Source organism: Nyctibius grandis, chromosome 2 (genome assembly GCF_013368605.1).
Source record: "Nyctibius grandis isolate bNycGra1 chromosome 2, bNycGra1.pri, whole genome shotgun sequence".
Classification (NCBI taxonomy): domain Eukaryota; kingdom Metazoa; phylum Chordata; class Aves; order Nyctibiiformes; family Nyctibiidae; genus Nyctibius; species Nyctibius grandis.
Window position 1 is genome coordinate 110,187,620 of NC_090659.1, and position 17,777 is coordinate 110,205,396.

At 40.4% G+C, this 17,777-nt stretch overlaps 1 protein-coding gene across 3 annotated transcripts in view; it reads right to left on the reverse strand.

The window, feature by feature from the left end:
• The window catches only part of GRIA4 (glutamate ionotropic receptor AMPA type subunit 4), a 251,465-nt gene that overhangs the window by 94,825 nt on the left and 138,863 nt on the right, over window positions 1–17,777 (reverse strand). For all 3 annotated transcript variants that reach the window (XM_068395590.1, XM_068395591.1, XM_068395592.1), the window contains exon 4: window positions 7,384–7,568. In XM_068395590.1, the coding sequence (XP_068251691.1) occupies window positions 7,384–7,568 (185 nt within the window). The remainder of the gene's footprint in view (window positions 1–7,383; window positions 7,569–17,777) is intronic.

A 17,777-nucleotide genomic window follows, 5' to 3' on the forward strand; every position in this document is an offset into this window, starting at 1 on the left:
TTGATGTCTGTGGTCTGTCTGCAGCCTGGGACTGCAGGATACCAAGGCCTGCTGGAGGAGTGTAAGGGAGGAGTTTCACTCACAGGTAACAAAAAGGTTTTCCTGGTTATGGCTGTTGTAAGATATTAAGGAGGTAGGGTGTTCTTTCACCATCATGAGAACAAAGTCTAAAAAAGAGCTAAAATTATCTTGATATGCTTAAGTTACAGCAGATTCTCAAGAGTAGGTGGAGATCTACTGACTCAGAGAGGCTGAAGACACTGTCTTACTGATGAATCAAAGCAACAACTCTGTGACCCTGCAGAAATGGATGTGTTGCACCAGTGCTGTGTTTAAACAGGGCTTTGAGCTGAGCCATGCCAATTGGCACTAACACAGAAACCAAGCAAAACGTTTCCAATCGCCCCCCAAAATCTCCAGTTGCTACTGGAAACTGTATGGTGTTGTGTGGGTGAGCATGACCAAAGAGGAGCACGGCTTTATGAAGAAAACCATCACAATCTTGTAAGTCTTGGCATAACCTTGAGAGGTAAGATCTGAAACCTTTTCTGAGGCTAAGACAGTAGCGGGCAAGCCAAGCAAATTGGATACAAACACTTGTGTGCAGGCTGAATGCATTTCCTGAATTTAATGCTGGTCCTACTCTCCCTTTCTAGAATGGAAATCTGAAAATGAAGCTCCATCTCTCTATACTTCACCCTTAAAAGGAGTACAGGTTTGGCCCTTGCCCAAAACATCAACCTCACCACAGCAACCTAAAAACATGAAAGGAAGATCATATGATGAAAAATGCACATCCTGGGTTGTGCACAGGAGGAGTCTGGATTTCAGATACATCATTGGGTTCCAGGAGAGAAACTTTCCCTGAAGACAAGCCTCAGGTACAGAATGTAGAGGCAGCTTCTACACACCAAGGCATAGGAAGAGGAGAAAATAAATGAGAAAAACTAATGAACTAAAAAAAATATAGAAGACAAAAGGACATAGAAAATGGTAAGACAAGTTGTACACGAAGTGAGGAAAGATCAAGGTTTCCAAATTTCTCAGCTGGGCAGCTGGGAGAGGACAGCGAGCAGAAGACACCAGGTCAGGTAAGTGGGCACCAGGTATGGGCAGGGGAGCAGCACATGAGCTCACTTTTTTGAACACAGCCAGCGAAAAAGTCTCCAGTCTTTACTGCTTGAGGTCCACAGTCATGAAAACTGTGAATGTGTACATATATATGGGCAGTCACTTGAGAAGACTGTTTTATAAGACAACAGGCGTGACAGTGATACATGGGAAAGGTTTATGTCGTAGGGGCAAAAGGGTTCTGGGACAGGAATTAGCAGGGCTCATTCGGAGAGCTTTAAACTAGATTCGAAGGGGGATGGGGTGGTAGCTGGGCTTGCACCACTGGGGCAATGCTCTAGTGTTGAGGTAGACCAGGAGGCCCCCCATCCCCCTGGGGTGAATTCAGGGGGTGAATCTGGGATGAAATCGGTGTGCCCAGCTCGCTCCCTGAAATGCCTGTACACCAATGCATGCAGCATGGGGAATAAGCAGGAGGAGTTAGAAATCCGTGTTCGGTCGGGGGGCTATGATCTAGTGGCAATTACAGAGACTTGGTGGGACGCCTCGCATGACTGGAATGTGGTCATGGATGGCTATGTCCTGTTCAGGAAAGACAGGTCGCTAAGGAGAGGTGGTGGAGTTGCTCTTTATGTGAGTGAGCAGCTAGAATGTATTGAGTTCTGTCCAGAGGCGGATCAGGAGCGAGTTGAGAGTTTGTGGGTGCGAATTAAGGGGCAGGCTGGCAGGGGTGATACTGTTGTGGGTGTCTATTACAGGCCACCGGATCAGGATGAGGAGGGTGATGAGGCCTTCTACAGGCAGCTGAGAGCAGTCTCTCAATTACAGGGCCTGGTTGTTGTGGGGGATTTCAACTACCCTGATATTTGCTGGGAGGCCTACTCAGCCAGCCATCCTCAGTCCAGGAGGTTCCTCCAGTGCATTGATGATAACTTTCTGATGCAAATGGTGGATGAGCCAACTAGGAGAGGAGCGCTGCTGGATCTGATCCTCACTAACAAGGAGGGTCTGGTTGAAGAGGTGAAGGTTGAGGGCAGCCTTGGTTGTAGCGACCATGAGATGGTAGAGTTCAGGATCTCATGTGGCAGGAACAGAATAGCTAGCAGAATCACAACCCTGAACTTCAGGAGGGCCAACTTTGGCCTTTTCAAGCAATTGCTAGGGGAAATCCCATGGAACAGGGTACTAGAAGGTAAGGGGGCCCAAGATAGTTGGTTAGCATTCAAGGACTGCTTCTTCCGAGCTCAAGATCAGAGCATCCCAACAGGTAGGAAGTCAAGGAAGGGTACCAGGAGACCTGCATGGTTGAACAGGGAACTGCTGGGCAAACTCAAGTGGAAGAAGAAGGTGTACAGATCGTGGAAGGAGGGGCTGGCCACTTGGGAGGAATATAAGTCTGTTGTCAGAGGATGTAGGGAGGCAACTAGGAAAGCTAAGGCCTCCTTGGAATTAAACCTTGCAAGAGAGGTCAAGGACAACAGAAAGGGCTTCTTCAAATACATTGCAGGTAAAGCCAACACTAGAGGCAATGTAGGCCCACTGATGAATGAGGTGGGGGTCCTGGAGGCAGAGGATAAAAAGAAGGCGGAGTTACTGAATGCCTTCTTTGCCTCTGTCTATACTGTTGGAGGCTGTCCTGAGGAGCCCCGGACCCCTGCGGCCTCAGAAGAAGTCAGGATAGAGGAGGAATCTGTCTTGGTTGATGAGGGCTGGGTCAGGGACCAATTAAGCAACCTGGATGTCCATAAATCCATGGGCCCTGATGGGATGCACCCGCGGGTGCTGAGGGAGCTGGCGGAAGTCATTGCTAGGCCACTCTCCATCATCTTTGCTAAGTCGTGGGCAACAGGAGAGGTGCCTGAGGACTGGAGGAAAGCGAATGTCACTCCAGTCTTCAAAAAGGGTAGGAAGGAGGACCCGGGTAACTATAGACCAGTCAGCCTCACCTCCATCCCTGGAAAGGTGATGGAGCAACTTGTTCTTGGTGCTGTCTCTAGGCACATCAAGGATAGGGGGATCATTAGGGGCACTCAGCATGGCTTCACCAACGGGAAGTCTTGCTCAACCAACTTGATAGCCTTTTATGAGGATGTTACCCGGTGGATAGATGATGGTAAAGCTGTGGATGTGGTCTATCTCGATTTCAGTAAAGCGTTTGACACGGTCTCCCACAGCATCCTCGCAGCTAAACTGGGGAAGTGTGGTCTGGATGATCGGGTAGTGAGGTGGATTGTAAACTGGCTGAAGGAAAGAAGCCAGAGAGTGGTGGTTAATGGGACAGAGTCCAGTTGGAGGCCTGTGTCTAGCGGAGTTCCGCAAGGGTCGGTTCTGGGACCAGTTCTATTCAATATATTCATTAATGACTTGGATGAGGGATTAGAGTGCGCTGTCAGCAAGTTCGCTGATGACACAAAACTGGGAGGAGTGGCTGACACACCGGAAGGCTGCGCAGCCATTCAGAGGGACCTGGACAGCCTGGAGAGTTGGGCGGGGAGAAATTTAATGAAATATAACAAGGGCAAGTGTAGAGTCCTGCATCTGGGCAAGAACAACCCCATGTACCAGTACAAATTGGGGGCAGACCTGTTGGAGAGCAGCGTAGGGGAAAGGGACCTGGGGGTCCTAGTGGACAACAGGATGACCATGAGCCAGCAGTGTGCCCTTGTGGCCAAGAAGGCCAATGGCATCCTGGGGTGTATTAGAAGGGGTGTGGCTAGTAGGTCGAGAGAGGTTCTCCTCCCCCTCTACTCTGCCCTGGTGAGGCCGCATCTGGAGTATTGTGTCCAGTTCTGGGCCCCTCAGTTCAAGAAGGACAGGGAACTGCTAGAGAGAGTCCAGCGCAGAGCCACGAAGATGATTAAGGGAGTGGAACATCTCCCTTATGAGGAGAGGCTGAGGGAGCTGGGTCTCTTTAGCTTGGAGAAGAGGAGACTGAGGGGTGACCTCATTAATGTTTATAAATATGTAAAGGGCAAGTGTCATGAGGATGGAGCCAGGCTCTTCTCAGTGACATCCCTTGACAGGACAAGGGGCAATGGGTGCAAGCTGGAGCACAGGAGGTTCCACTTAAATTTGAGGAAAAACTTCTTTACTGTAAGGGTGACTGAACACTGGAACAGGCTGCCCAGAGAGATTGTGGAGTCTCCTTCTCTGGAGACATTCAAAACCCGCCTGGACGCGTTCCTGTGTGATATGGTCTAGGCAATCCTGCCCCGGCAGGGGGATTGGACTAGATGATCTTTCGAGGTCCCTTCCAATCCCTAACATTCTGTGATTCTGTGATTCTGTGATTCTGTGATTCTGTGAAGACACCCACAAGGCCACAAGTCAGTTTCTCTCCCTTCATTAGCATAGATTTAAGGGCAAAGCACTTTGAGTTATGGTCTCATTACTGAGATTTAATTACTTTTCCTAAATGTTCTCCAGAACATTTGCTTGTACATTGCAAAGTATTACAGTACAGTCACAACTTGGTCTCTCAATTACAGGAGAACTAGGCAGGAAAGAAGTTGAGTTAATTAGAGTCACTGAAGCTTAATCAATTCCTCTGTGTATGCAGAGAAGAGCACACCAACTTTTAGTCCATTTGTGAAGCCACCTTACCTGTCTGCTACAGGTTATTAAAGCCTTCGAGCAAAGGGAAAAAGTCAATGGTTGATATTTTAAAATGGCTGTTATTTCTCATTTTCTACGTTGAGCCAGACTCTTTTTGCTTCAGTCCCATTTTTGGCAGACTAAATGTTTTTGTGTCCAAGACTGTTTCTGACTGCCCATCCTTAAGCAGCGCTTGATCTCTGAAGGCAAAGGGCTTTCATTTTGGAGCCCCAAGGCAGCACCCCAGGCCTGTTTGCAGATCAACCTGTCTAGGAAGACCAGGACCTTCACAATGGAGAGTAAAGCTGCAGCTCTTCTGCATACTTTGTCTAGCTTGGCTATAATGCCATTTCTGTTTGTACAGTGACCTTCCTTTGGAAGGATGGAGAAGATCTCCAGACATGTTGGGGAAGAAGAGAATTCACATGATCTGGAAAAATTACATAAATATTCTGAAATATACGAATTCAATTTAATTAGGTCAGGTGTAAATATCTATATATATCTATTTATATATATGGTCAGTCACTACTGAGAAAAGAAAAACGCACATGCCCCAAAAAAAAACTTACCCCCCTTCATTACCATAGATTTAAGTGTGAATAGACACCTGCACAAGTACAGAAGAGCTCATTTCCTGGGTAAAATTCATTCCACAAAAAATTAGACTGTAGACAGAGGAATCACTTCCTGAAAGTGCTTGCATGACTGGCTAAGATACAGGTATGTTGCAAGTTAGGTGTTAAGTCCTACACGCCACTCTGCCTGTGCAGTTAATGGAAAGAGGACTCAACTAGTTTTCAGGCTTGCCCTGTAGAGGTGTCAGCCAAACTCACCACGTCTGATCCAGTCTGTTGAGGCCAGGCATTGCATTTTCATGACTTACCATGCCTGCATTAAGTACCTATTTTAGGCATGCAAAACCCAGACCTGTATGAAGTTAGAGGAGGTCAAAACCTAATCACATTAAAATCAATACCCAATTCAGTTCTGCATGATCTGAACAAAGAGCACAGGCTATGTTCCTAAAAAGGAACTGACTATGCCCATGCCAGTCTGGAAGGAAAATGAGTAGCACCTCCTGGAAGCAAATAAAATGTACACGTGAGATCAGTGAGATCCAAACGTGTACTGGATGACTTCATTTTGCTTTGAAACTGAGTGGATACTCAGTACATACACCTATGCAGGATGGTGGGTGTACCTCAAGAATTACAGTAATACAGCATACTTCTTCTAAGTCACATTTGCATGCCATATAAAAGAAATCAGGTACATTCACATGCACACACACACAGAGCTGAGAGAGAAATTATTCTTCTAAGTGTATTTTAAAAGACCCTCAAATGGGTGCTCTGTTTTACTACAACATAGGCTGAACTGGGGGAGGATTTCATTATAAGCTATAGAAAGCATGTGTTAAAACATAATGACATTCAGAATAAAAAAAATGGTCAAATGAATATCTATAGCAGTATGGCATCATCTATTCTTCTCTTGGCAACAGTCAAAGTCCTTGTTAAATCAGCCATACTATTAATTCTCAGCTTCCCTCTTTATCTTCTGCCAGTGAAAGCAAAATTGACATATATATTTCTGTGAGTACTATTTTATGCATTTCTGTATTACAAACGACATTTCCTATTTCTGTGACTTCAGTAGCAGATGTCCCATGAACGTTTTTGCAACAAAAATCTTCAAAATTCTCTAAACTGCGAGCAAAGATAAGGAGTGTGGCGGTGGAGGACCTACCACCAGTAGATGGCATTCATTGCCTGCAATTCCTGCAGCAGCAACAGCAGGTACTAAACGGTGCATTTGCACCACATCAGCATAATATGTGGGATCATGCGAGAAGCACATAGTTAACCCTAAGCTACTTTCCCATCATTTGACAAAATGCTCCTTTCAAAGCATTATTTTCTTTTTACCATCATTCAGGAAACAGTTCATACATAAGCACTATATAGAGACCGATTTGCCATATCAGAGCAGTAGGATTTTGTATTCACTTTACACACTGGTATAGGTACTACCTAGTGTAAGCCAGTCTGTCTGGCCCAGTATTTTCTTTATGTAATAGCAGCCTTCCATGAGTAACTGCTGGAAGAACCTGACCTTCCTTCTCAGCTCAATAGCACCTTTATTCTACTGTTCTTCATGTTCATAAATACTCTGTTAAGGTAATAAAACTATCAGTTTAAATATGTGTAATAATAATTTTAAAGCATTTTATGGCTAGAAATACGTATGGTTAAGCAAGTTAATACTGGATTCAGTTAAGGTGTTTTTCCCTCAGAGAAAACTGAGCTTTACCACCATGAAGGTATGGACTGAGGGCATCTTGGCAATTCAGCAACACCATATTGTTACACCAGCCCTAAGACTCTGATGCAAGATGTATTCGGCATGGAGATGCAGTGATGAGGGGCCAAAAGTGCAGCTGCCCTGACTGATGGCACCCTTTGTCCACAGACCTGCTGAGTGGGAAAGGGGGGGCTCACTGCACTGACATGCTGGCTGTTCCGACAAGAATTTTATAGGAAAAGAAAATGGAGCAGGCAGGTGGACATATAAATATAGGCCCATGAAGAAAAACAAAAAGAAAGAGCAAGCAATATCATTTCCATCATGAAAATACACGAAATGCAATGCACAATGGTATCTCATCTGGGGTTTCAGTAATGTGCTTACAGTGACGTTAAAAGCTGGTATTACCTGTTCTAAGAGATTCTGAAGCCTCTCTATTTCACAGTCTATTACAAATTTCTTTTCTTGCCTTCGATCCAGGTCTTCTAAAAGCCGCCTGTAGCTGGCATCGTTAAAATTCTCCACGCAGATGGCACTGACTTGCCAGCTATTTTGTCCTGCTTTTTCCATAATAGCTTGAAGTATTGAATAACCTAAAAGAAAAGGATACAATACACTAGTAACACAATCATTGCCTTTTTTGAATGGGAATTTTCCTTAATCAGTATTATGTCTCTTAATATTGGCTCCAGCATGGAAAGGAATAAGAGACTGTATCCTTACCTATGCTGCTAGCCACGATCAGCGCACAGTATGCAATTAATGAAAATGACAATTGCTGTGATCAGAATCCTTGGACTGATTCTCAGTATTATACATAATCTTCACATGATTTATACACACAAACTCTTCCAGTCAAATATGCAGCTTCTCAGTTTGGTTTTGTACAGGTTTCTATATCCAGGCATTTCATGACACAGCAAAGAAAAAATCTGAGCCTATTCATTCACCAGAAGTATTCGTATACCACACAAGCACTGTGGTAGACATTCAAATGCTTTGCTTTTTTTTGTTGTTGTTTTTTTTTGGACAACATTTAATCCAAGCAATTTTTAATGCTTCTTAACAGGAATACATTTTTTCATTTATTTATGCATATATATATATATATGTGCGCCAGTATAGACGTGTGAATGGAAATTATATTGATCTATTTCAGAGATACTATATAGCTTTAATCAATGTATGCAAAGTGATTAGAGGTCAATGAATGAAGGGCACCATAGAAGCATTTATTGCTACTACTGGCAGGATTATTGCTCTTTATCATTGTCAGTATTTGATGCCCCCTTTTGTCATCTTTGAGCCCAATCACAGAAGAGAAAGGCAGCATTGTCTCTGAGGTCTCCAGCTGAGCCCGCAGGGCAGGCTCCCTGCCCGCAGGCTCCCTGCCCACAGTCTCAGCATGGCTTGGCCCACCAGCCCTATGCCTTCTTCCCTCTCCTAATTTTTTCTCACTGGGGATGTGCAGTACAGAGGCAGGAGAGGAGCTTGTGACATATCTTACAACAGCTTGCAAGTCTAGTCTTGACTTGTCCACCCAGTTCCTGAAGTAAGCAGCATATATTATTCCATCTTTTACCTAGAGTAAATGGTGAATTTGTTTAAAGCAATGAACACTGCACACCTCAGATCCAGAGTTAATGTTTAGGAAAGACAAAAAGGACAGATATGTTTGTCAATAACACACCGATACAAATGATACAATTCAGAGAAGGCCCCCCATCTAGAATCACAACACATAATATCTATCATGGCTTTTTACTCATCGTCTGGATGAATTTTCCCCACCAGCTTTAAACGAAAGATTTCACCTCTTGAAAACTACCCTTAGTGATACGGCTACACAGTGGTGGTCACATGCCTGAGCGAAATGAGCCCCAGCTGTCATTTTAATGCACTTGAAGATGCCACTACATGACGGATTCCCCATAAAAGGAACTATCAGACATTCACACAGATTGCAAGAAGAATCTTTGTATTACATTTCAGAAAGAGTACTTTTGAGTGTGCTATTGCTAACTAATTAATTATCAAAAGACCTACAAAGCCACCAAAACCTGAGGTTGCCTCCAGTAAAATAAAAGTAGACAATAGTTTTTATCAGAATATGAAGATTTTGGGACACATGAAAAACAAATTCTCTTGCAAATCTAGGTGTAGCTATTTTTCTACTGGCTCCTATGACATTTGCAGTCCTTGAAATATTAACTTAAAATCTGTATCTTCTTATAATTATGACACTATGTACCTGCAGTTTGAAATGAACATTTATTATTTTTTTTCTCCAATTCAGATGTCATATTTAAAATAAAAATACAAACATTTATAATGAATACATAAAATGCATAATATTTTATCATATAAATGAGACATTTATTTCATGAAACAGTATTTTATCTTAGGAAATGAATTCAAATACTTGATGTATTGAGTATTAAAACATTTTTGTATTCAGCATATATTTTTAACCCGATGACTGTTATTTTTTTCAAGGAACCATACAGCTTTCCTGTTAATTGCTGCATAATTATTCTGCTTTTCCTGTTGCTATATTCAATCTCCTTTTTGCCTGTAATTATCTCTGCAAATCATGACAAGATTCTTTCCCAAACATTGTATTTCTTGCTTCATTTCCTATTCATTTCCATATATAGGCATATATTAAAACTACTCCAGTGTTACAAGGGTTCCTGCTTCATTTACACTGTAACTTTGACTTGATCTTTGCTACAAAGGCAGTCAACATTTACTTAATTCAGCTTCCTGACACAAATTAACATTTCCTTTGATTCAGAATGAATGGTGGTTGAAACGGCAACTGACATCCCCTCATTCCCTTTGTATTTCGCTTGGACAACTTTACTAAGATGGATTTTGATCAGACTGGGAATTTATCCCAACATAAAGCATGACAAATATCTGACAAACACATAGAAAAGCTTTTCTTCTACCTTGGATCAAGGTTTGACTTGCCACATTTCATTAGCAACTGCCTTCATTTAGGCATTTGAAGCTTCTGTAGCTTCTTGTCAGTAGCTGGTGCTCAGACGTGGATTTTCATGTTAGCATGTCTTTCACATATAATACAGCTAAATGGTAGTAGCTGGGTATGGTGCAACATCTCTACCAGAAGAGTTCAGAATACCTGCACAAGTAATCAGTGGCATAGTCATCTATTCAATGTGCAGGAGCAATTTTTAATATAACAGAGTGACAAGGGTGGCATTTATGCAGAATAAATAAAGGCATTCACAGGCTCAGTTGGCATAAAAATTAGACATGCTGAGGAGAATGCTTATTTGTCCAAAATAATTGGCTACAGCTAACAGGGGAAAAAAATTAGTTGTATGTAGTGCTGCTAACCTTTTATAAGGCAAAAAAACCTGAAACTAACCTGGGGTAATTCTCAGAAACTGAGGGCAGCATGTCTATTTAGACAAAATTCTTAAACCTCAGAAAGATGTTTGCCCAAGAAAAGACAGCAGACATGAATCTTACAGCTGTCGCCGAAAAGGTATTTATTCTCTGGTTATCTGCTGTTTATCCTCAGTTATGCTACAGACAGATGAATGATTCATATTCTGGAATGCATTCCGTCCCATGTATTGTGGAATATTATTTGTTGAATAAAAGCAAACTAAAAAAAACCTCAGGCTAAGTCATATCAGCTGCACTACACAATCAATGCTTTTCAAAACAACATTATTTATAGAAATGTTTAGGACTATGCCAATAAATAAAAGTAAGGTAAGTTCTCACAAGTGTATATAGTAACCCTTCCTCACCAAGTAATTCAACCTTGAAATGTAGATAACTCATTCACCAAAAGAACCAAATTATTGTGCCCAAACATAACCGTTTGAAGCCTGGAGGTCCATACCAACAAACTCCTGGTCCTTCCTGTTTTGTTTTTTTTTTTTTTTTAAATTAGCAAATCTCTGAACACGATCAAACACCAGTACAACTGCCTAGAAACACAGATTAAGTCCTTCCCAAACGCAAGGACACTATATGCAAAAATGGCTTCTTTTTCCTCTTTACGGGACTATGGTGCTGGAGAATTTTCCTCAGCTGACCTGGGATGAGAAGTCTGTCAACTGCTTTTTGTAGGTCATTGCTCAAATGTACATGCTATTGACAACTGCATAAGGACCAGTAATACCAATTCCACCTCAATATACTGCAACAAAACCAGAGACAGGGAAAGTCAGCAAAGATTTTATTATCTTGATCCCTTCTCTCCTCGCTTGTCTGTTCTCTGGTCAGGTGGAATCGTGATGATCTAACATATTGCTATTTTTTTTCCAAAAAGATACCACATAGTCATCATGTTGGGGAAAAAAACCAAACAAACATGAAAACAAAGCATTAGTCTATTATTTTCCTGTAAAATCAGAGGTGGAGATGCCTCCTGCAGAAAATGTAAGTATTGGCATTGATACTACAGCTAAGTACCTTACAAACAAAATCTCAGATTTTTTTTTAAACACTGCTTCCCTCATTCCACACTCCATAGGCATTTTTCCATTGCAAAATGCATCAGCCACACAAAAACAATGCCAGATGTGCACCTGGCCTTATATCTGCTTAGAGAGAGATCGGCACTTCTTCAGAGAGACTTAGGAATCTTCTGGAGGCCAAATGTGTAAAACACTTGAGCAATTTTCGTATTTAAGAACACATTGTACGTACAGGAGTTTGGGAGTCCAGGATTTGTCCCAGTCACTGCAACATTGCTGTAACTGGAGCCAAGCACAACCACTCTCCACCCAAGTAGCTGAAATCAATAGTGATCTTTTTGGTATTAAAAGTTCAGTGGCCTTTCAGGTTTTTTTATTTGTCTTCTGCTGTACCAGCTAGGCTTTCCCCTACCCATTTTTGTTTCAGCAGTCAATGACTTAATTTCATTTATTTCCATTTAAATGAAAAATAAAATCTGATATCTAAATCTCTTCAGAGTGTTCAGAATAAACTAAAGAGATCAGAGGAGCATTTTCTTGACTTATTTTTCCGCTGGAATGCACTTGGTTGTCTTGTTTCCTTTCCTTTCTTTCCTTTTTTTCTTTTTTTAATTTTTCTTCTTGCTTGCTTGCTTGCTTTCACCAGAAGTATTTCAGTGATCAATTACAGTGTTATAATTAAATTTCAAGAACTTTCATCTTGCAGCAGCCTTTTCATTCTGGGAAACTGTTTCCCCCGCCCCTCTAAGCGCATGCAATCATTCCTGATGGTCTTGCCAGGAGACAGATAGCAAAGTGGCTGCTTGCTCCAAATAGTAGCACCCCCAGTAATAATTCCTGTTTTCACAGAATTATAGAATCATTTAGGTTGGAAAAGACCTTTAAGATCATCAAGTCCAACCGTTAACCCAGCACTGCCGAGTCCACCACTAAACCATGTCCCTAAGCACCACATCTACTCGTCTTTTAAATACCTCCAGGGATGGTGACTCCACCACTTCCCTGGGCAGCCTGTTCCACTGCTTGATAACCCTTTCAGTGAAGGAATTTTTCCTGATATCCAATCTAAACCTCCCCTGGCACAATTTGAGGTCGTTTCCTCTCATTCTATCACTTGTTACTTGGGAGAAGTGATCAACATGCACCTCGCTACAACCTCGTTTCAGGTAGTTGTAGAGAGCGCTAAGGTCTCCCCTGAGCCTCCTTTTCTCCAGGCTAAACAACCCCAGTTCTCTCAGCTGCTCCTCATAAGACTTTTGGAACCATTGTGCAGGAAGTAACTTATTACTAATTTTCTATGATGAAGAGCATGCAATGTTTATATATTATTACTGTATTTTACTCTGACTAGCAGACTGACAATACTGAATGACACAAGTTAACAGGTTAATATACTTGGAAACAGCATATGCAATTTATTTCTGTTACGGTCCCAGGAGTAGAAAACACCTCTGATGAACATGGGTCTTTTCCAAAGATGGGCATCATATACTGCACATTACTGAAATGCAAATTCATTTTCTTCTCATTCTGGTCCAATTAACTTTCAAACAGCAATTGATCCCATTCCCAAGATTAGCTATGAACCCAACAGCCACAGACACTGAAACGCGGCAGCTATTTTATGAAAGCTACTTCCATCTATTGGAATTCGTATTAGGGTCAGTAGAAGAAATAAATTTGTTATAAATCCAACACACAGCAGAAATGGAGAATAAATGATCAGATCATTTGGTATGGATAAGCCAATATATTTGACATTCAGGATTGGATTCATGTCACTTAACTCTAGCTGTCTATAAAGTAGTTCTCTAAGTTAATCATCCAAGCTTTCAAAGCAGAGACATATATCCCATAAAAAGCATTTTTTTTGTCTTAGATATCTATCTCAGAGGTGCTTTTCTCTTTCTCCAATGAATACAGGAGTCTAGATATGAGGCTTAGTGAAAATGCCTACCATTTATCTAGCCAAATCTTGGTGAGATTAATCCACACACTACAGCGATGAAAGCTACACAAAATTTACAGTGTGAGTGATGCATGATTGTACATTCAACCAATAACTACAAACACTCAAACTAAAGTGCATTTTAGTTTTCCTCATTATGATTAATATCTTTTTATTAACATACGGTTTTGTTTTAAATTTTTGGTCAGTATACAGCTTCCAGAACTCAAACACAACCAGTAAGATTTATAAACTCTATCATATAACCTTTGCCACATGATAACTCATTTGCAGTCCGATTTTCTCCGCATTTGGAGTTGGAGCCAGAACATTCAACAAAAAGTATATACAAACTGGTCAATTTAGATGACAGAGTGAAAGCCAGAACTACCAGTGTGTTCTGAGTCCTTCTTGGGTCTAATTCACAGAAATGACACACAGATTGGAAAATAAAACAGGAAGCTCAAGAAATAATCCCATCTATTCCTCTCTATCCCTCCATTCCCCAAGACGGATAAATTATATTTAAATCATTCTAGACATATATCTTTCTTCGTCCTTAAAAATTTCCAAAGAGGATTCTGTAACTTCCTAGGTAATATATTCATTACTTAATTATCCTTGCCATTAGGAGGTGTTTCCTAAAGTCTAACCTAAGTCTCCACTGGCACAATTTAAAGCCACTCATTCTTGTACTATCTCTAGTAGACCTGGAGAACGGTTTGTTCCCTTCTTCTTTAAAGCAATCCTTTACATAACTGAAGATTGCTGTTTCATTTCTTTTCTGTCTGCATTTCTCTTGCTGAAACATGATTCTTTCAGGTTTTCCTTGTGGAACATGTTTTAGTCTAGATTCTGACAATTTTCCTTGCTTTTCTCGATATGTTGCAACTGATCCAAGTCTTTCCTGAAGTGCATTGGTCAAAATGTGATGTATTTTAAAAATGTATTCCAAAGAACACGCTTCTCTTTCAATTTTTTACTGTCCACAAATTTAACAAATGTATTCTATATATCTTCATCCAAGTCATTAACAAAAATACTGGGAAAAACTGCAACCAGAAGGGATCACTACTTAATATCTCCTTATTTGACAGTGAATCTCATATACTTCTTTCTGAGTACAAATGTGTGACCAGTGTTTTATATATCTTCTAGAAATTTCATCAAGACAAACTTTCGTTAGCTTTAGCAAAATTTCATACAAACTGTGTAAAAAATTCTACTAGAATGAGACACCTATTTTTTTCCCAATGTCTACAAAAACCATTACTTTGTAATATAAGGAAATTTGCTTTATCTCACGTGATTTGTTCCTGAAAAATCCACTTTTGGGTTTACTTAGCTTTCCAGATTCTACATACTTTCAAATATATCTGTTATGATGTAGGTTGTGAATTAAGTCACCTGTACTATCAATGACCAGGATAATTTTCATAGAATCATAGAACAGTTTGGGTTGGAAGGGTCCTTTAAAGGTTGTCTAGTCCAACCCCCCTGCAATAAGCAGGGACATCTTCAACTAGATCAGGTTGCTCAGAGCCCCGTCCAACCTGACCTTGAATGTTTCCAGGAATGGGGCATCTACCACCCCTCTGGGCAACTTGTTCCAGTGTTTCACCACCCTCATTGTAAAAAAATTCTTCCTTCCATCTAGTCTAAATCTACCCTCTTTTAGTTTAAAACCATTACCCCCTGTCCTGTCGCAACAGGCCTTACTAAAAAGTCTGTCCCCAATTTTATTATAGATAGTTCTGAAACAAAACTGAGGAAATAATGGATCCAGTTTAGCCATGTCCTCTATCGCAATTTTGCTTCAAAGATTTCAGAAAATTTGATGATAAAGGAAATTACCTTTATGATCTGAGTTTATGTTTCTCGCCTCCCTGAGATCTACGACCTTGAATATTTCCTCAGTGTTGTGAGACACCTCCAAAACAAGCTCTAGCAGTGGTTTATGGTCAGACTTTCTGTCCTTCTCTCCCTTAATCCTGTAGAGACTGGTACCTGCGCAACTTCACCTGCAGTATTTAATAATCATTCTTTCCTGAGGAGGACATAAAGCTACAAGCAAATGCTGTCAATATATTGCAACCATGACCCTTTTTTTTAAAAAAAAAAGTCTTAAGTGGAACAACAGTGTAGATAATGTGCTTTCAGTGAGTGTGTGGGAGGAGGTTTGGCTTACTCCACAATGGGAATTCATGATCAAAGATTCAGGCTATGTCAGGTCCCATTTATGCTACACCCACTCTGCAGTAAGAATTTTCCCCTTCTTTGCACTTCAGAGTCTGCAACCTTCATATGAAATACACAGTAAAGGTGTCTCATCAAAATGCCAAGTGATAAAAATGAGTAGAAACTTGAGAGGGACTGAAGAAAAGCCCTGGTTTTGAAGGCAGTCTGAATAGTTTTGCTCACACTTTCACAGTTCTCCGATACCATTACCCTTCCTGCTTCACTAAATGCCTTCAAACTAATGTCAAAGTCCAGTAACTTTCCTTATGACACGCATGCATAGAGATGAATACATCCAAGCATACTTACAGATATACATCAAAAGTACTTTTATGTACCTTGTTAGTATTTAATATTGTCTTTGCTTGCATTTGTCTATTATTTAGCTATGCCAAAGGGTTCAGCTAGCACTGGTCCAGGTGAGAAGTTTTGGCTCCTCTGAAGTTTACAAGCAGCACTGAAGCCACATTCTCAGCACATTTTAGTAAATTCTTACTACAGAACTTTGAATGCTAAACCAGAAACTGCATGCAATTACAGTGTTATCAGAATCTCACAAACTATTACCTTAAAAAAACAGCAATTAAGCCACTGAGTGGAAAAGAGAAAAAAAAACAAAACAAAACAGGTGCTAGGCTTACTCTCTGTCAAACCAGCATTTTAAAGTAACTATAGAGGCTACATAGTCTCTCTCAATATCCAGTTATCTGAGACGTCATCTTGGATCTATCATTAAGGATAATGTGTATTAGTATTTAAAAAAAGGAGAGAAAACAGGAAAAAGTGGACTTATTTTGGAAGAAAATACAGTATGTAAATAAGTATTTAACTTATTACCTTTTTTCTTTGTTCTTATTATTATTAATTTGACAAATATCCACCTTAGTTGCAAATATTCCTTGCTTTTATACATTATACCTTAAACTTTTCTTCTTGAGGCAAATGCCTTAAAGCCAAAATTCTTCATTTCACTAAAGCCTATAGTCTGTAACGCTGATACCAATAAATTATCTTTCTTACACAGCATCTTAACTGATGCAAAGCTATTTTCCAGAAATTGCTACTTTCCCAACAACTTACCTCTCTAGTCTCAATTTAATAGGATTTTGTTTGCCCTGTGATGGTACGTACAATTGTACGCGGACCTTTATGTAAACAACACCCAAAAGAATCATGTCAAAGAATATTAAGACTGCAAGCTAAAGCACTCAAGAGCTGGTATACCTTAAAATTAGCAGTACCTTAATGTATTCTAACTAATGTATTATGGTGCTGTCTTTAATTATATTGCCAGATACTATTTTTCCACACAAGGCATCTGCCTCAGTCCATGCATAAGATACCTGTGCCCCAGGACAGAACTGACTATGGGTACTAAATGAGGATCTTGATGTCAGAACTTCTGCCTGCTTTTTACAGGGGTTTGTTAGAAAACTAGTCTTTTACTATTAAATATCCGACAATCTCTGCTTCTTGGCATTAATGTAGTGTTGTTTCTAATACATACATGAGAAAAAAACGCAAGAACAATATTCAGAGTGAAACAATAGGCATTCACACTAAGAAGCATTCATTTTTAAGAGAGTCACAACCTTAATTCTATCTCTATGCATGTGTGGCCACATCCATATTTACTGGTGGCTACACAGCAGACAATTTATAGGATCTTACTCCTTCTATAAGTTCTACTTGTAGATTCCAGGCACATTATTTCTGATTTTAGATTTCAGTTATGTTAAGATCTTTTTGAAAACTATATTCTCAAGTACTTAACTTTTTGAGAAAAATGTAACACGTCCTGGGAAGAGAGGCTTTAAAATTTGGATGCTGTGATTATAATATGGTAACCTTTTGATTGAAACGAGTCTGAAGTAAGTCTTACTATTTCTTTTAAACTGACACACAGACCACAAATTTATTAAAAGTTGATTGCCTCCCTCCAACAAACAACTAACAATATGGAGATAAGCCTAAAGGTCTATGATTTTCTTCCAGTTCCTAAAACTAACTCATTGTTCTTCTGATGTTGACTGGAATTAAGATGTGATTCTTTCTTTTTGGACTGGAGCAACAATTTGGGAAACATCTGAAGATTTCATATAGTGGCTTTTATTGAAGTGTAATGACATTGAATAATCTTGCACCTCACGGGC